Source organism: Fusarium vanettenii (assembly GCF_000151355.1).
Source record: "Fusarium vanettenii 77-13-4 chromosome 4 genomic scaffold NECHAsca_19_chr4_3_0, whole genome shotgun sequence".
Lineage (NCBI taxonomy): Eukaryota > Fungi > Ascomycota > Sordariomycetes > Hypocreales > Nectriaceae > Fusarium > Fusarium vanettenii.
This window is the reverse complement of record NW_003315866.1, coordinates 393,728-414,634: the sequence shown is the minus strand read 5'-3', so window position 1 is coordinate 414,634 and position 20,907 is coordinate 393,728. Positions and strand designations below refer to the sequence as shown.

Sequence of the window (20,907 nt, the reverse complement as noted above, 5' to 3'; positions counted from 1 at the left end):
CATCCGCCCCCATCCCGTCATCTGAATCGTGTCTGTCGCAAGTCTCACTTGGTCATCACGTCAATTGAATACGCCAATTGTCATTGTATAATCGTCATTAATGAATTCATTCTTTAATATCGTTGCTTCGTTCCTAAGAGAATCCTTTCAAGGGGCCTATCCATCCTCGCTCATCCATCCAAAACACTAACCAAGAGCAAAACAAGCTAGCAGAAAATCACCCCCAATCCCGTGTACTTTGGGGTTTGGTATATCGGTCTTCTCTAAATCTTCTCTAGTCGCTCTTCAAAATGCAATCTTGCCATCACTTCATGGCCGATGCTCCAGCCGACGGTCAAACTCGTATGGCGTGGGAGCCGGAGAGTTCATCCGAGTTGTATCGGCCGAGTCAATGTGAAAGTAACTCTTGATGGTAGAGTTCTTCTCTCCGGTGGTCGTGACATCTTCAATCACTCCACCATCCTTGCGGACTACCGGAGGATAGAGCTTGTCATCCTCGGCCTTGTCCTTGGGAGCGTCCTTGTCATCACCAGCGCGGACACCGCCGGCGTTGGACTGGGCATTGTCAAGATCTGCCGCTCCCTTCTCACCCATGCCTCCTTCCAGAAGCTCGCCGCCCTCCATAACGGTACGGAGCTCTAGACCCTCATCCTTGGAGTAGACCCGGATGCCAACAATGCAGATGGCGTTCCATGGATCAGGCATACGCTCTTCCTCCGAGTCGTAGTCATCCACATGCACCGCCTGGTTCGACTGCGTGAGTCGTGGCTTGCGGGTCAGATCATCGCTGCTGTAGAGGGCCTCCCAGTCCTCAACGGGAGAGTCTGAAGACTCGCCTGCAGAATCATAGACAGGTTGAGGCCGGGTGGGCAGGGGCTCTTCCTCTTCAACAGGAGCTGGTGGAGGACCACTGACAGGAGGAACCTCCTGCTTCTCCTCGACCATGACAGTTGTGGAATCAATCGTCTTGGGGGTGAACTGTGGTGATCCAGTAGAGACTGACATGACGGCATCATCGGGGACCTGAGTCTCCTTCTTGTCGGAATCCTTCGAGTCCTGCTCGGAAGAATCCTTGCCGTCCTTGTCAATCACCACAGGCTCGTCCTTGTCGTCGGCTACCTGTTCTTTGGTAGCCTCGACTTCCTTGTCCTCAGACTTCTCCTCAGATTTCTCTTCGGATTTCTCCTCAGACTTGTCCTCAGGCTTGTCCTCAGCAGTTTTGCCTTCGACCTCCTTGTCTTCGACAGGCCTGTCCTCAGATTTCTCTTCAGACTTGGCTTCCTTGTCGTCAACGGCCTTCTCCTCAGACTTGGTCTCAGACTTGTCCTCAGAAGACTCCTTGGGCTTGTCATCCTCAGACTCGTCGTCGGCCTCCTCAGCCTTCTTCTCCGCTTCGACCTTCTTCACGGCCTCGGCCTTGGCGAGTCTCTCCTGCTTCAGCGCCTCTCTCTCGGCCTTGACTTTGGCGTTGAATTCCTCGTTAAGTCGGCACTGCTCAGCCTCCCACGCGGCACGTCGGCGGGCTCTCTTTTCGGCGTTCTTGGTCGACTGCTTCTTGGTAACGTCGCGGTTCACGTGGCGCTTCTCCCACATGCGGCGACGCTCATTTTGTCGGCATCCAGAAGCTTTCTCTTGATCCTTCTTCTGGCGGAGTTTGGTGACCTTGTCCATGTGGTCCCATGCCTTGCTGTGGGCCAGATCGTAGGCGTAGCCAACCTGGGCAAGCTTTTCATTCTCGACCCTGTCGACGCACTCGCGCTTCACGACGTCCTCGACAGAAGTGGCATTCGAGTCTCGCTCGCCTGTCACCTTGAGATACACAACGTAGTTGCCTGCAGGCAGGTCTGGAAGTTCCACAGACACCGACCGATCCATGAGATAGTTGCCGTGAGAGCGGACAATGTAGTCCTCGGCATTGGGGCTATCTTCATAGTGAAGTCGGAAATGCAGGCGGAATGAGTACTGGCCGTGGAGACCCTTGAAGTATCGTCCATCAAGCTGAGACAGTACCAGGCAAAGGGGCGAGTCCTTGGTCAACTTGATCTGGAACTTCTCGTGATACTCTGCCTTCCATGGCACATCGACTCCGATCCAGCGCTGACAGCATCGCCAGTCGCGGTCCCGGAAAAGCCTTGTGCGATCGAAGTGAGAGTACTTGCGAATGAGGTCCTCGTACGAGATCCAGAAGACAGAGTCGCTGCCAAACTTGTGGCCGAGCTCCTCCTGAACCTCGGTGGTCCACTCCTTGGAACCATCGCTCCAGGCTCCTTCCCAGATACCCTTGCGGACCTTGCCCCAAGGGTTTCGGAGCTTGACCAAGCGCTGACCGGACTTAAGTGTCCGAGCCTCCATCACAACGTAGGCATGCCCCTCCGAGATGCCGTTGCGCTCACCGTAGCCATGCTCTAGCAGGCCGGTCGAGGCACCGAAGAGAAACTCATCATTGACCCTGGACATTTCCTTGTCCCAGAATTCGTCAATGTCGAGAATGTCGGACGTCAGGAGTTCGGTGGTGACGCCACCCGAGAGATCTTCCAGACCCTCGCCGATCCAGCCGCCAGACAAGGACGCATAGTCGCCATGCGCCTTGGCATAGGCCTTCTCTACCAGTGGGACCCAAGTCTCGTTCTGATCCTTGCACTGGGCAAAGAAGAGGGCCTTGGAACCAGTCTGGTAGGTCTTTCGGTATACGTTCTCAACATCTTCGCGGTCAATCTGTTGCAGGAGATCTCGCTGCATGCTGGGAGAGTCCCAGCATGGAGACTTGAGATAGAGCTTGTCGTCAATGATGGAGTAGATCCACTCTCCGTCTCTGTAAAAGACGAAGCCGTAGATTCCAATCTTAGTGTTGTAGGCGACGCAGATGCGCTTGAGCCCATCCGGAACATTGGAGAGGGCCGTCAGACCCGCCATGATCCAGCAGTCGCCCAGACTTCCTTGCTTGACGTCACCACCGTTCACATCCTTCATGAAGGTGGGATTCTCGAAGATCTCGTGAACTCGCTTGACAGCCTTGGGGACAGAGGCCTTGGAGCTGAGAAGAGTCGTTCTGTTGAGTTCAAATTTTTGTGAGCCGAGAGTATTGAGACAATTGCCCTTCTCGTACTTGAGATCCCAATCCTAGCCAATCAGTTAGCGTCGCGTTCTACAACACATCATCTGAATAAACTTACCAAGTCCCAACCAGGATCCCGATATCGCATATTTACGCGCTTGCATTCTTTGATGATTTTTTCCACCTTTCGTCGACATTCTTCTGCAGCGCGCTCGTATCCCGACGAGAGCAGCTCATTGGATTGATAGGTGGCGGGAGGGAGAACGGGGTCGAATGGGAGAACGGCGAGGGCCCTCTGGAACTTGCGTTTGGAGAATTTCTTCCAGATTCGATTGATAGACTTTTGGGGCGGCAACTTCTTCTTCTTCTTTTTCTTCTGGTCGTTGGAATTGGCTGTAGTCGCGGGCGGCGCGCGAGGCCGACGAGGGTCGTCCGACTCTTCTGATGAACTGTAGCCGTGCATGTTTCTGGCTGATGTTGTCTTGGTCCGATAGCGGATAGTGGAGAGTGCCGAGATTGGTTGTAGTCTCAAAGCAGTCTCAGGAGTTGGGAGAGAGGGTAACAAAGCGAGAATAAATAGACAAGATGCAATGCAAGCTCGGTGATTCAGCAAAAGGAATGAGAGTGAAAGACTGTAGTAGGAAGAGGACAAGGACAGGGACTAACGTATATGCCGTAACTTTGGGAGAAATCAGAGGAGGAAGGGAAGAGCGTGAGTCGAGAGGGAACAACGACATATATACGGAGACCAAAGGGTACTTGACCGGCCGCCACCCAGGGTCCGACACCGTGAGGATAAGACAGACTTACTGCCTCGTTAGTTCTGCAGCTACACCGACATTGACTTGAGAGGCTACAGCCAGCTTCGTCTCTTTCCTCTGGCGCAGCAAAGCTATCAATGGACGTCTCGAATCGCACCATTGACGCACGGCGCACTTGGCGGACCGGCTGGGTCTGCCGTGTGGGATGGCGGAGAACGGCAAGGAGGTCAGCAAGGGTCCTGTCTGGCGACGAGCTAACACAGAGTCCCCCGGAACTGGAATTGTAACCGGTACCCCGAGTCGCATGGTACAAGGTTCCACACGGGGATAACGAGCTGCTTAATGGTTAACGGGCTGATGCTGGCGCAACCCCAGCAATTTGCACTTTGAGGCGACAACTCGTTCGTTCGTCTGACGACTCCTTCTGTCCGTCTTTGATATTGTCTCTTCCCTTTTGGACCACCCAGCACAGCGTATGTCTCCCCTTGTTCAAATGTACTCAACCGTGTGAAAAACGGGCTGCAGTGGCTTGACGATCAAAGCGACCTTTGCGGGAGGCTGAGCTGACAGATCTCTTCTGGGCGGACAGCCCGAGGCCTAGTGGGGGCTGAAAGCCGTGGTTTTCAACCGTGACGCTTCTGGTGAGCACATGGCGACGGCTCAGGGCAGATCAAAGGCATCTCATGCCTTCTCCGACCTTTTTTCTTGAGAAATGTTCCATTCTTCGCCATCCACCATCCCAATTGCCCCCCGTCCCCCGCGGTTCCGATTCGCTCGGCCGGCCACGCCAGACTCCTGAGTCGTTGGGGGTTGTGGGTCCCGTTTTAGGGGTCTTAAGGGTCCTGAACTAGTCACTAAGACGGCGTGGATGGGCACACAGATGTCTCTTTCAAATGGACTTTGGCGAGGCAAACAGTGCGGGGGCGCGCCTCAGTCCAGGCCGATGTTCCAAGGCTGCATGTCCTCCTGTGGGCCGCATGGAGATGCCTGTAAATGTGGACAAGGATGACCTGTCGCCGACAGCTTCCAGGCGGCAGGCTGGGGATGTGAACGAGTGGTCAAGGAGCTTTCTTGGTCCAAGGCGGCTGATGTGATCGTGCGTGAGACAGCAGGGCTCTGTAGCAGCTCTTGTGCGGCTTTACTGTCGCATTCATGCGAGAAAAGGTACAAGAGACAAAAAGAGAGTGTGGCCAGCACTGTCCGGTACCTTGTCCAGACCGCGATAAGCAATTGCCCTATGAGCGCTTCGAGATTAGTCGATCACAAAGGATGGACAAGGGTGGCGACGCTTCCGAGAACGGCGGGCCTGCTGGGGTGAGCATCTGACTCTCTCGACCCTCCCTCAGCCTCAAGCTGGACCTTCTAGCGACCTGCAATCCGCAAATCCTCACACGACTCGAGTGAGCGTGAGTGACCCATTGGTGGACGGGCCCGTAGCTGGACCAGTGGATGAAGAGAGACCGCCCCCGCATTGTGATTGAAGACGACGAGACGCTATCGTCAGCCTGGATGCCTTGGTGCCTGTGGTCTCCATCAGCAGATTAGACCAGGCCCCAGAACAGAGCCTCAACGCGTGCTGACTGTGTGGCCAAGGCTGAGCCCTCCAGGCAGTCCAGGCTCCGATATGCAAATCGGACTTCGGTTCCAGAAGTGGTGCTTTGAAGATGAGTCGGCGGCGGACGGAAGGAGTCAATTGGGGAAAAGTAGACAAAGTATGATCCGATCGGCGTGTCTAGCGGCGCCCGACCCAGGTGGCTGTCGCCCCAAAGTGCCAATCGAAGAACAAAAGCCGTTGTTCGGCGTGTGTTCCATGAGGCTGACTCAACCGTCCCCGAGCTCGTGGCTTTGGAACTTTGACGTTCTCGACGGATGTTGCAGTGAGGGATATGTTGCACTTTCAACGAGGTTCTGTTCACGTCATGGCCCACCCACCGATGCTGGGAGCCTGCCTCTACTTTGCGTGTATGCAACGCTGATACGAGTTGTTCGCGAACCAACCCAATGTCGAGATTTGCTGATTGGTGCCACCTGGTCAAGAGGCGGCTCAAAAAACCAGAGATGTCGACTCGAGTGATATTTCGTGAGCATTGTTCACGGTTTCGTCGTCCTGCAGTGCTTATGCGGCCTCCCCATGGAGTGCTATGATCGCCATTGGTTGTTGTAGTGACGGCCAAGTGCATTGTGCAGCATCGTGCAAGCCAACTAGAGGATGCGGCTTTTGTAGAGCTTAGCAATGGCCGACGCGTTCGCGGGGAATCGTCACGGCTCAATTGGGTGCAGTCAGTCACATGCCATCTCAATGGATACGGACTGATTTCTCTTCTCACACTCACTGTATTCGTTGGACTTGTTGATAGTGGCTTGCATTGCAGGTATCCAACTCTTGTTGCCCCCTCAGTTGGCGCCAATGCAGAGCAACCCCCGCGTTCAGAGTCGCACAGTGACAGCTCAGTTGTCCCAAGAGATGACAAAGTGTCTGTGATGCGGCGCACAAACTGGCCAGCGCCTAGCCGCGTCTATAGCGGATGTTGTGAGACGGGTATCGATCGGTTATCCGCACAAGTGTAATGCAACGATGTCGAGGAGCTGATGAGCGATGGGCGATCTGGGAGCAGAGTCGAGTATAGGGGGCTTGCGCCGTTGGACTCGATTGCCTTTGGTATATGCATCGTGGGTACTTGACGGTCGAAGGAGGATAAGGTGGTTGAAGGTTGAAGGTAAATGGAGATGAGCAAGCACGTGCAGCATGACAGCTGGGAAGGTGAGGTTGGGGCTGAGGCACCCGGTGTCGGCCAGAGGCAAAACGAGCTTCAACTCCATATGCACCCAGACTTCATTGCTATTAAACCCGTCGTGACGTATTCTAGATTATTTCAAGTAGAATGATATTGTTTTAGATAACTTGACTATGAGATCCATCTCTTCTTTCTATTGTTGCTGTGCTGGATAATCCCGAGTTCTGCCCCAAGGCAGAGGCGCACTGGCATCCCCCATTTGGGCACGTCCACTACCAACGCCTGCGATGCACCTCTTTGATGACCGACCCTAAGGATATCCTAAACTTAGGGCTCACAAACAAATCTTTGGTCGAGCAACCTTAAGCGAGCCCAAATCTGAGCTTCCACAGGATTCCGTGCTCTGCTGTTTATCTCCCTCCCTCACCATTTCCAAATTTCTCCCGCATTTCTCCTCTTCCTCTTCTCCCACCTCTCAGAACATTCCGCACCATCCCGAAGCTTCTTGCAGAGGGTATGTCTAAAGGAAATCATCGACTGTTGGGCGAGAGCCCTCGTTCATCACCGGGCGAGAGCCCCCATTCACGACCGGGCGAGAGCCCTCATCCATGATCGGGCGAGAGCCCCCATGATTTCCGTCAGTCATCTGCCTACCAGCCATCGTACATTGAGCTGCAGAACGGTCAGTCTCCTTACCAAGAAATCTCCTACCGCAAGCCAACATACGCTGGCTGCGAGTACCAACAACTGCAGTACCAGCAGCTGCAGTACCAGAGACTGCAGGCATCGCCCCTTCTCCAGGCTCACAGCCTGGAGATCCTACAGCTTGATACAACCAGAAGCTATATCCAGCATGGTTTGTGGGCCATCCTTCGCGCACAGGCGACACAAAGTCTGTCACAGCTGGTCTTCGCAGCTAACCATCACCTTAGGACACGAGAAATGAAACTTGTGGGCTGCGCGCCCAGAAAGTACGACTTCATGTACTTGAGAATTGCCTTCGACAAGTACATGAAATCGTACTTGCGAGTCGGCTTTGGCAAGTACGACTTTATGTACTTGCGCATTGACTTCGCGAATGATTGCAAGTAAGTTCTCCTGTTTTTGGATATCACCAGTTATAGAGAACTGATCTCTGTCCTCCAGCATTGGCTGTGGTCGAGCACTTCATCTTTGCCAGTTGGCTTCGGCAAATACGACTTCATGTATTTGCGCATCGATTTCGCCAACGACTGCAAGTAGGTTACTTCTCATCCATTTGTGAATACCACCTGGTATGGAGAACTGACGTATGCCTCTTCTAGTGTTGGGCGTGGTACCTTGAGGCATCATGTATTTGCGAGCCGGCTTTGGAAAGTACGATTTATGTACTTGGAACCAGGCAGAGAGAATGGGCACAACCGACTTCGCCAATGATTGCAAGTAAGTTCCTCCTATTTTATGGATGCCATCAGTTATAGAGAACTGACCTGTGTCTCCTCTAGCGTTGGAGACGGTTGGGAAAGGTACCTAACTGACGAGATGGACGTCACCCCTTCGAAGCGCGCCAAGACTACCAGACGTGGTCCTGCCCGTGGAACGATACCTTCCCGCTCTGCTGCCGTCAAGGCCGCCGCTACCATCGCCGAAGCCGCACAGCAGCAGCCCCTGAGCAGCGGGTCGTCCCCCGAAGAGATACCCGCTCCCATCGTCGCGCCTATTGTGGTCCCGGTCCTCATTCATCCTCCCCCTCCTCTTAACACCATCCGTCCCCAGTCCCTCTTTGGCAACGTTGAGCGCAAGCCCCAGCCTCAGCAGCCCCGCGGCTTCATGACCAACCATGGCATGAATAACCATGGTTCTGGCCTACCCAACTGCAAGAAGCGATGGCGACATAAACATTGGATACATGCCCGATGACATCCTCGACAGTGGAACGCTTCCCGCCGGTGTTCTGCTCTGCGATCTGGCCCTACACTACAAGGCACGAACGGAGCAAGAATGAGAACATATACTTGAACGTCAGTGATGGAAAATATGACTTCATGTATTTGGAAGTCGGCTTTGCAAGTACGACTTTATGTACTTGCGGGCCGACTTTGCGAACGACTGCAAGTAAGTTATCCTTGTTGGATAGAAATGACCAGCTCTAGAGCTAGAGAACTAACCTATATCTCTTGTAGTGTCGGGGGCGGTGGCTGCTTGAACCAGACAATCACTGTCTATTCGCTCAGTTATCCCATCAAGGGCCGGGCTTCAACTATAACAAAGTACGCGACGAGATCACCACTATGCCAAGATTATGTCTGAGGCACGAGAAAAAAGGCCGCACGCAGATTGGAGAGGAAGACAGATGGATGTCACGCAGACTGGAATCCTCGGGTGGACTGGTACCATAACTGTGAGGAATACTCGAAGACTGTCATTCTGCGTCTTCGAATATACGACTTGTTCCCATCGTTCTGCCAGACTTTGCCTCTCGTGGCTTTGGGGTATATTCGAGGTGTTCGGAGAGGGTGGAGAGAAGAGCCAGGAACTCGCCGGGGCGGAAGCAGAGGTTGCAATGCTGTTTGAACCGCTTGCTGGTGGGCTATGATGACGCCAGGGTGAAGGGGAGGCCAGGCGTCAATGAGAGACACAGGGCACAGCTGGGGAAGGGAAGGGCTAGCCCCCCAGAGACGCGAGATGGTGTTCGTCCAGAATGCGACACATGTATGAGCTGAACATCTTTTATGGCTCGAGCCATTGCATGGTGACCGGATTCCTTGATCCCTGTGTGAATGCTCATCCTTCATAATGGACCTTGACCACGATAACTCCGAAGACCGCCCTGGGAGGAAACCAACCACAAGGCCTAGATCTTTATCTAATACCGTGTCGATGCTTCATCTGGTGACGACCCTTCATAAAAGCTTCTTTAAGATGGGAATTACTTAATTATTCGCCCGAAGAACTCAATCAATGTACTCAATTCTATCCAAGAGTTACCCTTTTCCACAGTCAATCTTGGAAGACGTTTCCTCCTAATAGCCTTGGCACTCGTTGCAGTAAGCATTGACCATATAACCATTGATGTTATACTGCCGTGCAGGCGAGCTGCAGAAACCGCTCTGCCCGGAAGGCGTACGCTTATCACCGCACTTGAGGGGATGGCGCTGCGCAAGATGTCCGCATACTCCGTAAAAGTAATACCACCCGCAATAACAAGTCGCGGTCCTGTATACCTTGTTTTGCTCGGCCACCGCGCCGGTTGCTCTGGGATCGATAAGAATGGCCTGCTGGGCCATGGTGGACTGGGTTTCGCGGGATTACAGTGTGCCCTGGTTGTTGAAGAGAGGTCAGTAGGCTGCATTCGCAAAAATGGGGTAGAATTGACCTACGCACCCTCCAGTTCAGTAGTTTCATGAGAATACTTTAGAGCAGATTGATGTAGATGGCGATACTAATAGTCTTTAGTTCTTGGGCGAGGTGTCTGCCACTCTTAAGGCTGAGACAGGGAACGTTGGTCATGTGAATCGGTTCATCAGTGAGTTCCATCCTGCCTAGTCAGGCCCAGCAGGCCGGCCGATGAGGGCCTATCCTGCGAAGATTACGCCTTGTTGACCCGAGACTTTTCGACAATGTGTATGTGTTGGTTCTGGCTACTGGACCAAGCTAAGTAGAGGTTGGAAACCTGGCCACCCCTGGCCACAGTGCTGACCCACAGAGGGCAGCCCATTTACCGCCCGCAGTTTTGGGACGTTTTTAGTGGGATGCAATTGCAATTAGCAACCAACAGTGACTTTCAGGGGCGGAGAATATGGCCAGTTATTTACCGCCCAAGATGAAAATAGAGACAATGGAGTGTTGTTATCGCCATGATGGTGGAGGGCCTTCGGCTTGAGGCGGTTCCATAGCTTAGTCACACTACCGCTAACTTGACTTCCTGTCTCTCAACTTCCCTGCTTCATCCTGCCGGTTATCACACCCTCCCCTCGATCGCCATGACCTAGCAACATGATTGATGAAGATTCCAAATATTTTTCGCTCAGCGGCGATGTCCGCATCGGAGGGCCAAGCACATGGCACATCACCGATTGGGATCAAAGGAGGGTAATTTCTGTCACGATGGACGACGAGCAAGACGACGAGAGCATCGCCATCCAACACCTCAGGCGCCATAGCAGTAAGCTTCCACCCAGTGTGTACAGGATACACGTATCCAATACCGGCGAGATCATCACTGCATATACCGATGCAGAGAATGACGAGACTTGCTGTGTACATTACCCGCGCCTTGAAGAGATCTCCCTTCCGGAAGGAGTCCGAACAATACGCCGGGATAGGCTCGAGGAGCTTGAGAGGCTTGGTCCTGACACTGACCTTGTCACATATCCTCCATGCTCCAGTGAGCCTGTCAACAAGGTGAGGGCCACCCAGTCACTGCTCCCAAATTACATTGTCGTATGCTGACGTCTAACCAGGTGGTGTTCAAGTACTACTTTTTATGGCAGTATGCGCAAAAGTCATGGAAAGAGATGAACCTATGGATGCGGCTGCCCTGTCATCCAAATATCGTCCCCTTCGACCGCGTCGTTCTTGACGAGCTCGAGGGCCGCGTGGTGGGATTCACCAACCGCTATGTATCCGGCGGTACTCTAGAAGAAGACAAATCACGAATTTTCCGATTGAAATGGCTCCAACAGCTTATCCAAGTCGTAGACGACTTGAACCTTCGATATGGCATCTCACATCAAGATATTGCTCCACGAAACCTTGTGGTGGACGAACCAAGCGATTCGATAATGCTCCTCGACTTCAATTTCGCCGCACGCATCAATCGCCCTGCGACTGAAGATGGCGAGGGCGAATGGCACGACGAGAACCGGAATGATGTCAAAGGCGTCATCTTCACTATCTATGAGATTATCACTCGAGACAATAGCTTCCGCGACGCACCCCACGAAGAGCAGAGCATCGACAGCCTCCCTTTGGAGTGGGTCAAGCATCAAGAAGTACAATTAGATCGCCCCATTGTCGAGTATCGGCAAGCGCTTCAAGAATGGCGAGATAGGAGGGCTTTAGACCCAGGATCAAGAGACGTTCCCAAAGCCATCAACTGGCCTCCTCGGCCGAAGCCCCCGAAAGTCAGTATACCCATGGCAGACGTGCATGGAAGCCCTTGCTCAATAACCATGGATCAATGGTATGAGAGGAGACAGGCTATAATACGAAGAGGCGGAAAGGTACTGAACTGGGAGCGACCGCCACAGAAGGTGCTGGATGACGGAAGGCGGCTTCTTTCAACTGGCAAGGTAATAGATTGCTAGAACTTGACCTGTACTCAATTAATCCAGAGCATCAATGTCTGTTCGGGCAACTGCAAATCCGGTTTCAAGAGCGTTGACACAGATGGTACACAGCTGTGTTCCCGCTGGAATAGACGATGTGAGTGAGCTCTACGCCCATCTTCTTGCGCAGTATCTACCTTAGTACTACCCGACCATATTCAAACTGCCTGCAAATAGCTTTGAACTGGGGAACCTAGCGATCGGCGATATACACTCGACGATATCACCAGCGAATCAATTGTCCGTTGGCAATGGAGCTGACTGACCGGTCTTGCGTCTAACAGCGAAGCCCAAGGATGGGCTCCAAGGGACTTGGAACAACGGTTTCCTGGGCGACATGTAGATGAGGTTTTATTGACAGAATTGATTGATCGACGAGGGTAATCGGAGCCACAAATTTACGCTTCAACATGTTCAAGGACGCAGGCCAAACCCCTGGACCGATGCCAACAAAGGGATCCTCCAACGCTGTTACTGAAACCAGAAAGACCGTCGCTAAACACCAATATAAAGTAAACCGACTACCCTCAAACGACGGTTGCAATGATGAACAGCGTCAGAACGCTCGCGACACCCCTATCTTTGTGGACAACGCAACGGCCACTGTTAGGATTGGGGTGCGATGCTATGATGTGTTGATAATGTGTTCTTTGTTATAGTTAAAGCTCGGCCCTAATGGGATAACTGAGCCAGAGGATCGAAGCCCAGTTCTTGATGGGTTAACTGAGCTAGGAGATCGATGCAAACACAGCAAGGTGTTTGGCAATAAGCAATGACGACCAGGTCATCTCACCTCCCAAATCGCCAGTGCGATTATTTGGGTGCCATTCCTTCGGCCACTCATCCAAACCGATACCCTCGAAGGCTTCATCAGAAGCTGTTTGCTTTAGCTCTTCATAGAGCTGATCACCTAGGCCGATAATGGCTTCGACCGGGGTAGCCTAACCAAAGGGGAGTCCAATCCGATGGGCATTGGCCATGCTGACGTCTTATCGCGAATAACCAGCAAGCATGCTCGCCCTCGTCATGCATCAATGGTGCCATTCGCAGGTGAGCTTTGGAGGTCTCACACTAGGCAAGTGCCTTCTGGCCGCACCAGAGGAAGAAGCGAGTATGTTGTTGTTGCTGCTGGCTGTTGGCAGCGTTGTTCAAACTTGTGATATCTGGCGGCGACGGCGATCATGAGCCAGAGCGCTTGACAAAGTTGCACCGACGACGTTCCTTGCAGTGCGTACACCTCAACCTCTTTACCCTAGCCTCGGGGTGCATGTTTAGACCGGGACGGATGCCATACCGAATATGCCACTTTCGCAGGTCATCGTTTCCATCCCGGTCGAGATGCTTGATGCACTGGGCGCAGAGCCAGACACCCTCTCCCTTTCGGGGACCGTCGACGAACAGCATCTGGTCCCACAGCGACTTTCGTAGCCTGGGATTTAAGATGCTTTTGGCTCCGGTTGGAGCCGCGGAGCTGTCCACCACGGTTTCCCTGCCGACAAGACTTTTGGCCATGGGAGGATTGGCGGTAGAGCCCATGGAGTCTTTGCCATGGGCATTGCCTCCCGGAAAGATACTAGTCGTAGACCCATTGGTAATAGGACTATCGACCATGGGAGTATCAATTGAGTCTCCCATGTCGAGGGGAGTATCTGTCGTAGGGGAACCAATGGTGGAGCTATTCGTCGAGTGAGGGTAGGCCGAGTGATTGTCCATGAGGCTGTTGGTAGCAGAGCCATCAACCATCATGTCGTCGACCGCCATCAAATCGTCAACCCCAGAGTCCTTGATAATCAGACTCTGAGTCATTGTAGTAATATCCATCAAGTCATTGCTTGTGGAGTCGTCAACTACAAGGTTATTAACCATTGAGTTGTTGATGTTGTTGGTCATCGAGTTGTAACCCATAGTGACAGAATCGAACCCAAAGTTGGGCATGGGATTAAGAGTGAAGTGATTCATGTTAAAAGCGTAAGATGGTGTTAACGAGGGATGATCAAGTCATTGATAGGATAAGAGCTTGGAGAATAATAAAGGGAGAAAAGCTCGTTGATGTTGATGTTGATGTGAGGATGAAATTGATTGTCTTTGCAGGGGAGAACATCACGTCAATATATAGACAGTCAACAAGAAACAATGGTTATAGAATTGAATTTTCATTGTCATGGTAACGAGATGTATCAACTCCAATATGCACGCTGTATGTATAAATCTGCTGCCTAATGGCTAATATGTGTTCTCATGACTCCCCTGACTGTTGGGAGATATAGACTTTCGGGCTTATAGCCTTCACAATGCGTTAAAATCGTATCACGGTGTGTAAACACGTCCTGGTGTCTCATCAGGAGTCGAAGGTTCTTCCAAACCCTCATCAGCAGCATCGACAAGGGGCGGATTCCTCCTCTCCACCCGTCTTCGCCAAGGCCTATACACAACGATAGACCCCAGTCCCACAACTAAAAAGACACCACAGATGCTTCCTCCGATAATATCAAAGTGATCTCCAATAGCAGATACACCATCCCAGAAACTTCCCTCGGGCTCGGCAACGTTCTGGATGAGAGACAAGACCTGGATAATACCGATAAATGCAGACACAAAGACTGTGATGCCAGTGAGTACTATGGAATAGTACAGAATGGCAACGACGTCTCGAGAGAAGGCTTTGGAAGTGTATAGTGCCATCATCAAGGCTCCGTCGGTGGTATCAAGTAGACACATGCCAGCTGTTATCAAGTTAGCGTTCAAGAAAAAGGTTAACCGGGTTTGAAACTTACCGGTAAACAGCAACGGGAAAATCAAAATCAGCCAGATGCTCGTTCCCTGTACAGCCTGAATACTCGCAATTCCAAGAATAGCAATCTCGGAACTCGTATCAAACCCGAGGCCAAAGACGACACCAAGAGGATACATCTTCCACGGTCGATCAATGACCCTAAACAGTTTCTTGAAGACACGAGACAGAAATCCTCCTCCCTCGAGGGCAAAGTGATCCTGGATTTGACTCTCCTCGGCGTCAAAGCCACTCCGTTGTCGGCGTTCCTGCAGAACAACCTTGAGGCGCTGCACAAGCTGATACAGAACCCAACCGTTTCCGATGCAGAGAATGATGAGAAATACGGCACTGACGCTGGTGCCTATGATATTTCCCACACGCGTAAACCCATCAAACCTCTCCCTCAAAGCACCACTCGTAGCCGCAACAACAATACAAGTAACAATAACAATAGTACTATGCCCCAACGAAAAGAAAGTCCCCACAGTAGCAGGTCTCTGCCCCGAAGCGATGAGCCTCCGGGTCATGAGGTCGATGGCAGCGATGTGGTCTGCATCTAGGGCATGGCGCAGGCCGAGGACGTAAGAGAGAGCGGCGGGTGCGACGAGGCGGGGGTGGAAATGCAGCACAACGGCGACGGTGGCCCATACGATGGCGTTGACGCTGATGAGGAGGAATATCATGAACAGGCTGTTTGTGGGGATTCCGCGGAGGAAGCTGGGCTTGGAGCGGCCCAACGGGTTCTGAAAGTTGAAGGGCGCCATGGTGATTGATTGTGAATAACCAACCTAGGAGGATATTCACAGAGGGAAAAAGGTTAAAAACTCGATGAGTCTAAAAGAGATACTACAAAAGCCACCAGTAAAACCCCCTCTCTTTTAGCCCCCCCACGTAAAAGATGCTAGTCATCACCAGAGAGAAGAAAAAAACGCCATGAATTTGACCGACGGCGGCCGGCGGGCGTTCAAATGCAAGAGTCGTTGTAGTCGCCTTATCATGCGCGATGTGCGGGGATGCGAGACAATATCGATAAGCTAGGCTACTTTTGGAACGATTGGCTAGACTTCATGGGGAATGTCCCGGAGCCAAGAGTTTAGGGTAAACTGAGGTTATTCGGAAGAGCCTCAACTTGACAACGTCTTTACGCAGAGATGATGGTTTGCGGGTGACTTGATTGAGAGCTTGTTGACGACTCTTACGTCGTTAGACTTTTTATTGCCGTTTTGTTTCCAGAGCAACCAAACGTCGCCCACAGGAAACGTAAGGCAAAACAACCTTTCCCACGTACGAACGATTGACTCGAGCTTCCGGAGAATGTTTTCGCTCATCATCCTTTTGACTTCGGCCTCAACAATGACCAACATTGCTACATTTAGATACTTTGTGATTGTTTTTATAGTTGCTGCTGTTTGTGACTCATCTCACTTCTTTCTTCAGGATCCGACTGTCACGAGTGAGGGCATTCAGAGCACCCGAGACATACTCCCTTGGACAGATAGGAACAGTAGGGAGCGACAAGACACGCATCTCGTGTGTCTGACGCAATTCTTCTCTCTGTGGTAGGCCACACAAGTGTCCAGCGCGAGTTCGTGGGGAGTCGAGTTGTCATCTGCTGTAGAGTCGTCCACGTATTCTGCCTCCATGGTACCAGAGCATCAGCTTGGTCTCGTCCCTTGGGAACTTGGGCCCCATTTCTCCATAAACTCAGTGTGTCCGTCGTTAAATAAACTTTAATCATGCAGCTTGTATGTACTGCGTACTCGTGATCCAAATGCAACGGCCTGAATGCCATTAACGCCCCCTTGTGATCCATTCAATGGTATCAAGGCTGTCACAATCTGGATCCAAGGAAAAGAGGTGTGTGTGTGTAGTCGAATTTGATTTCCTCGAGGCCAAAAACTGGATCCCTGGTTTTATCTAGTGTAAATGCATCACACCAATCTTTCCCTGGGCCCAAGGGGTGCACCTGCTCCCGCCGTCGACTCACGCGCGCGATGTTGTCTTTAGAAGTTAAAATCGCCCTCGGCAATACAAACTGAAACGATGTACGCGTAGGAAAAGTTTAAAGAAATCGGTCTCATCACAGACCGCGGACTCAAGTGGCTCTGGTCATGGGATTCGACATTAAGGACTGCCCTCTCATCCTTAGGACCTTGAACGCCCTCCTGAGGATGTGGAGGAACTGAGAAAGAGACTGCCGCGCCGCAAGAGGCCCGCCACTGACCCTCCACCTGAGGGAGAATGCATTCCCGTCGCTCTGAAAGGCGTGGCTTTGGATCACCTGGAGGGGCGCCCGCTTGGCGCCGCCTTGATTGGACCCTATACTACCGATGTAATCGGTAGAAACTCACGAGATTCCCGGGTGCTAGCAGGGGAAATGCGAGTCCTTGAAGTCTTCCACCTGGAAGAGCGCCAGACTGAGACACGAGATCTAACTCGCAGGATCTTGGTCGCATCTGTCTTTCACTCTTCTGCTATCGCATTAGACGTCCCGAGCGATATCAAGACTTCAAAGTTTCCATATCTTCTGAATTAGTCTAACACAAGTAAAAAATAGTAGACTTCATCCCTAACACATGATCTCAAGAACCTCTTCTTCTACCCCTTAATCCACCCCGAGGATACCGCCATATGCAACGTCAAACTCTCTCTCCCTCACTACTTACCGTGTCGTTTGTCCGTCGTTTAACTTACTCCCAAAATTTAGCATTCAGTACTCAAACGTAATCCATCAATGTAAACGAAAACCTATTTACCACTGCCTCGTTGGGTGGCAGATAGAGTTGCCAGCTGCATCACTGTCATTAGACTTGCACCGCCTGGTTTACAGTGCACGATTGTAAACACTGCTCAACGGATTTTGTTTGCTGTCTTTAGGGACATAAATATCCATCCTCTCTCCCAATTCTCTTCTCTTTTTTTCTTCCTCTCCTTCTTCACCAACATCTACCTTCCCACCTCCCCATCTATTCTAACAGCTTCATTTTTTAAGCCTGTTAATCACCCACAACAACATCTCACGTCCATTACTTCATCTTCGAAACGATGTGTTCAACTTATTGGCCTCATCTACGTGATGAGTTGGTTCACGCGACCGCGAACACTGCGCAGCCGTCTCTGCAGTGTACCATCTGTCTGGAACAGATGGACTCTCGACAAGAAGCCTCCCACGAGGCGGTAGTGCTCCCTTGTGGTCACGTTTTCGGGAGATACTGCATCCAAGCATGGATTTCCTCGTTCGTCGGAGAGAACAACCCTAGCTGCCCTACCTGCAGGGTGGAGGTGGTCCACCCGGGCTGCGGACATGTTGCTAAGATGATCCCCGTGCCGGCAATAAAGACTGCGCAGCCTCAGCACATGTGCCAGGGGTTTACCGGACGGTCCAGCAACGTGGCAAAGACCTTAAGACTCTTTTCCACGGCCATCCAGAGTTACCATCGCGACAACGCGAACCGTCTTGCCCTCCACAACTTTCCTCTCACGGTACCCGAAGGCGGCGCAATCAGACAACGCTGCGCTGACTGTTACGTCCAAGAGCTCCTCGGCATGTTGACGACCATTGCATCCCCTATGAGTCTGTGGAGTAAGATTGGGGAACCTGAATTTATCGGCGTTACCGCCAAAGCAGCAGACCGACGTTGGGTCCTGCATTCTCGCGGAATGAGGGCCAGAGTCCTTAGAACGATTGAGCCACGCCCTGAGCTTCTTCGAGCATTTCAAGAACTTCGAAATTTTGCTGAGAGTGCGGAGAAGACACCATCTTGGCCGATTGACCTTGAGGGTCTGGAGTTTACCCTTTGCCTCTGCCAATGGGAGGATCCCTCCGGATGGACTTGAAGGAGAGGGAGTTGGTGGTCGTTTGTCAAGTCTTTGCGCATCGTTTTCTTGTTCAACTTCTTCTTTTTGTCGATTTTCTTTTACGTTGTGCCGGCGATGCACTTTATTGTTGTTGTATCCCCTTTCTGTTAATCTTTTTTACCGCGTCGCTTTTTGAGTTGGTTTGCAGGAAGGCTGTTTGTTGTCAGAGTTAGACTGGATCGATCGAATTGATGTGGCTTATGCCGATTATTCTCTTGTTGAATGTCTTATTCTTACTTAAACGTGATCATTATGATGTTCTGGTGAATTCTTTGTCCTTTTAATCCTCGTGTCTGAACAAGTCTTTACTCTTTATCCCATCCAGTGAACAGAGGATATATCAACGTCCCTGCTGACCATTAAAGAATTAATCCGCCTTAAAATACAATCCAATACCTCTCAAGTGACAATTCATACCACCAATCTGCTCTGATCCTCCAACGTTGACCACCATGAATTCTAGATCCCCTTCTACGCTTAAGAGCCCTTGTCCAAACCACTCCAAGACACGCAAGATCTCATCCGTCTACTGGCCAGAGCTAAAGCGAATTCTAGAAAATGACCCTAGCCGGTTTTATGACCTCGACCTCGAATGCCTCTGCTTCGAACGCATGTCCATCTTTGAGCATGAGCACGTCAGAGACCCAGCGATGGATCACTACACACACGGAGCCCACGTCCTCCCTTGCGGTCACATCTTTGGCGAAAAGTGTCTCGTCCGTATGTGGAAGTATGCGATTGAAGCTGATGGCTGGTTTGCCTGTCCAGCGTGTCGTCAGGCTCTCGGCTATCACCCGCACTGTTACCACGACCTCAACTCGCTCCCTATGCCGCAATCTCTGGAAGAAATCAGACAGTTCCCATATTTTAGAGAAAACGTCCTTATATCAAACAAATGCGGCGACTGCATCATGATGGACGAGGTCAGGAACCTCAGCTCCATGGCGCAAAACCATCTTCCTCCGATGGATCTTCGCGAAGGTGAGTATGTTGGCGTGTCCATCAGCTCGCCCGACACCATGTGGGCACCTTCGACGGATCCCCGCAAAGCAGACCCGATTATACGGACCATTCCATCTTCTGGGGTACTGGAGAGACTTTGCGAATTATCGCGTAGGTCCTTGTCAGAGAATTGGGAGGGTGTGTGGAGGTCGGTGGACTTTCGGGAGCTGGAGTATCGTTTACATGTTTTTAGAGTAACAGGATATCCTATGTATACTTGAGGGGAATATATAGACGGTGTGAGATTGGGAATATTGCAATTCATATAGTTTTACTGTTTTATTTCTGTACACCGCTTTTTAGCTATGATCCAGTTCCAGTGACAACGTATCCATCTATGCAGCGGCTTCAAACTCCAGAACTAGCCCCGGAAGCAGCTCAATCGACTTGGGGCTCTCCTTTGTGCCCAGCAATGTCAACCTGACCTCAGCCTTGCTACTCCCGTTCGTTAGAGTGGACAAAGTAACCTGGTTGCTCCCAGGGTTCGGCCCAGCAGGAAGCTCATAAGGCCACGAGAGCACTCCCGCCTCCGAGGTAGCGGCCGTGTTGTGAATAGCGTCGTAGACTGGCTTGTACGTCGACATATCCTTCTCCGGAAGTAGAACTGTGATCCGAGAGAGACCCTTGGCGTGAGAAGGATGCTTGGTGTACTCGTGAGGTCCACTCTCTCCCTTGAACGGCGACCGAAGATGTCTCTCGGAAACATCAACGCACCAAAACGGCACCGTCGCGGGAAACACACGCTTCCCTTCAGAATCAAGAGCAACCGAAACAAGACACTTCATAAGAACACCATCCGGCCTGTTTCTCTGTAGCGGAACGAGATCGCTATACGTGACACCCGCAGCAGCATCAGCAACCCGCTTCTGAAGCTGCGCATAGTCGGCCTCGGAGTGCAGCGTGTGCGCCCAATCTGCAATTTTTCCCTCCTCGAGGTTCCCCCATCGGTGAGCTCGTCTCTTTTCCGGGTCTACCCCTTCAACAAAGGCGATGAATTCAATGTATGTCCCGTCGGCGAGGTGGATGAGTTTGTTGACGGTGAGCCCATCGGCGTGGGCCCCGCCATCGATGACGATGAGAGAGTCTTTGAGTTGGTCTGTGACGGTTTGGAGGGTCTGAAAGGAGACCAGGATGGCGATATGGTCAAGGATTGGAAGAGTCATTGTTGATTATTTGTTTTCTTTGTGTTTGAATGAGAGAGTGTCCTTGTTGATGCTTCAATGAATGGTGTTCAAGGAAGAGTGCGGGGGGGCGGAGGTGGTTCGGAGGTCGCGCATAACAAGCGCCAGAGTCAACATTTACACCTGATTAGACGCCCATTTGTAGTTTATTTGCATATGGCCAATCAATTGTAGAGGGGACATGTTGGAGTCCACCAACCTTGTTGAACACGCGGGCTTTCGGATAAGCTTCC

At 51.7% G+C, this 20,907-nt stretch overlaps 9 protein-coding genes across 9 annotated transcripts; 4 read left to right on the top strand and 5 right to left on the bottom strand.

The window, feature by feature from the left end:
- Nucleotides 1-107: 107 nt before the first annotated feature.
- NECHADRAFT_104274 (uncharacterized protein) lies at nt 108-3,518 on the bottom strand (the record flags this gene model as incomplete). Its single annotated transcript, XM_003045456.1, has 4 exons — nt 108-1,023; nt 1,093-1,119; nt 1,294-3,120; nt 3,174-3,518. 4 exons carry the CDS (start codon nt 3,516-3,518, stop codon nt 310-312), a joined length of 2,913 nt encoding a protein of 970 aa, XP_003045502.1. The 3' UTR covers nt 108-309.
- A 3,661-nt stretch (nt 3,519-7,179) lies between these two features.
- NECHADRAFT_79634 (uncharacterized protein) lies at nt 7,180-8,736 on the top strand (the record flags this gene model as incomplete). Its single annotated transcript, XM_003045591.1, has 8 exons — nt 7,180-7,188; nt 7,230-7,639; nt 7,670-7,789; nt 7,856-7,907; nt 7,939-7,973; nt 8,036-8,388; nt 8,463-8,645; nt 8,714-8,736. 8 exons carry the CDS (start codon nt 7,180-7,182, stop codon nt 8,734-8,736), a joined length of 1,185 nt encoding a protein of 394 aa, XP_003045637.1.
- A 1,790-nt stretch (nt 8,737-10,526) lies between these two features.
- Nucleotides 10,527-11,839, top strand: NECHADRAFT_39507 (uncharacterized protein; the record flags this gene model as incomplete). The annotated part of the gene is made up of 2 exons (XM_003045590.1): nt 10,527-10,934; nt 10,994-11,839. 2 exons carry the CDS (start codon nt 10,527-10,529, stop codon nt 11,837-11,839), a joined length of 1,254 nt encoding a protein of 417 aa, XP_003045636.1.
- A 548-nt stretch (nt 11,840-12,387) lies between these two features.
- Nucleotides 12,388-13,819, bottom strand: NECHADRAFT_79632 (uncharacterized protein; the record flags this gene model as incomplete). The annotated part of the gene is made up of 4 exons (XM_003045455.1): nt 12,388-12,485; nt 12,654-12,801; nt 12,931-12,992; nt 13,096-13,819. 4 exons carry the CDS (start codon nt 13,817-13,819, stop codon nt 12,388-12,390), a joined length of 1,032 nt encoding a protein of 343 aa, XP_003045501.1.
- A 348-nt stretch (nt 13,820-14,167) lies between these two features.
- On the bottom strand, nt 14,168-15,397 carry NECHADRAFT_79631 (uncharacterized protein; the record flags this gene model as incomplete). The annotated part of the gene is made up of 2 exons (XM_003045454.1): nt 14,168-14,583; nt 14,635-15,397. The coding sequence occupies 2 exons, from the start codon at nt 15,395-15,397 to the stop codon at nt 14,168-14,170; spliced, it is 1,179 nt and encodes a 392-aa protein (XP_003045500.1).
- Nucleotides 15,398-16,418: 1,021 nt separating this feature from the next.
- NECHADRAFT_79630 (uncharacterized protein) lies at nt 16,419-17,169 on the top strand (the record flags this gene model as incomplete). The annotated part of the gene is made up of 2 exons (XM_003045589.1): nt 16,419-16,490; nt 16,783-17,169. 2 exons carry the CDS (start codon nt 16,419-16,421, stop codon nt 17,167-17,169), a joined length of 459 nt encoding a protein of 152 aa, XP_003045635.1.
- Nucleotides 17,170-18,035: 866 nt separating this feature from the next.
- Nucleotides 18,036-18,742, bottom strand: NECHADRAFT_79629 (uncharacterized protein; the record flags this gene model as incomplete). The annotated part of the gene is made up of 3 exons (XM_003045453.1): nt 18,036-18,571; nt 18,613-18,644; nt 18,729-18,742. 3 exons carry the CDS (start codon nt 18,740-18,742, stop codon nt 18,036-18,038), a joined length of 582 nt encoding a protein of 193 aa, XP_003045499.1.
- Nucleotides 18,743-18,943: 201 nt separating this feature from the next.
- On the top strand, nt 18,944-19,714 carry NECHADRAFT_79628 (uncharacterized protein; the record flags this gene model as incomplete). Its single annotated transcript, XM_003045588.1, has 2 exons — nt 18,944-19,211; nt 19,260-19,714. 2 exons carry the CDS (start codon nt 18,944-18,946, stop codon nt 19,712-19,714), a joined length of 723 nt encoding a protein of 240 aa, XP_003045634.1.
- Nucleotides 19,715-19,828: 114 nt separating this feature from the next.
- Nucleotides 19,829-20,656, bottom strand: NECHADRAFT_93081 (uncharacterized protein; the record flags this gene model as incomplete). The annotated part of the gene is made up of 1 exon (XM_003045452.1): nt 19,829-20,656. One exon carries the CDS (start codon nt 20,654-20,656, stop codon nt 19,829-19,831), a length of 828 nt encoding a protein of 275 aa, XP_003045498.1.
- Nucleotides 20,657-20,907: the final 251 nt, after the last annotated feature.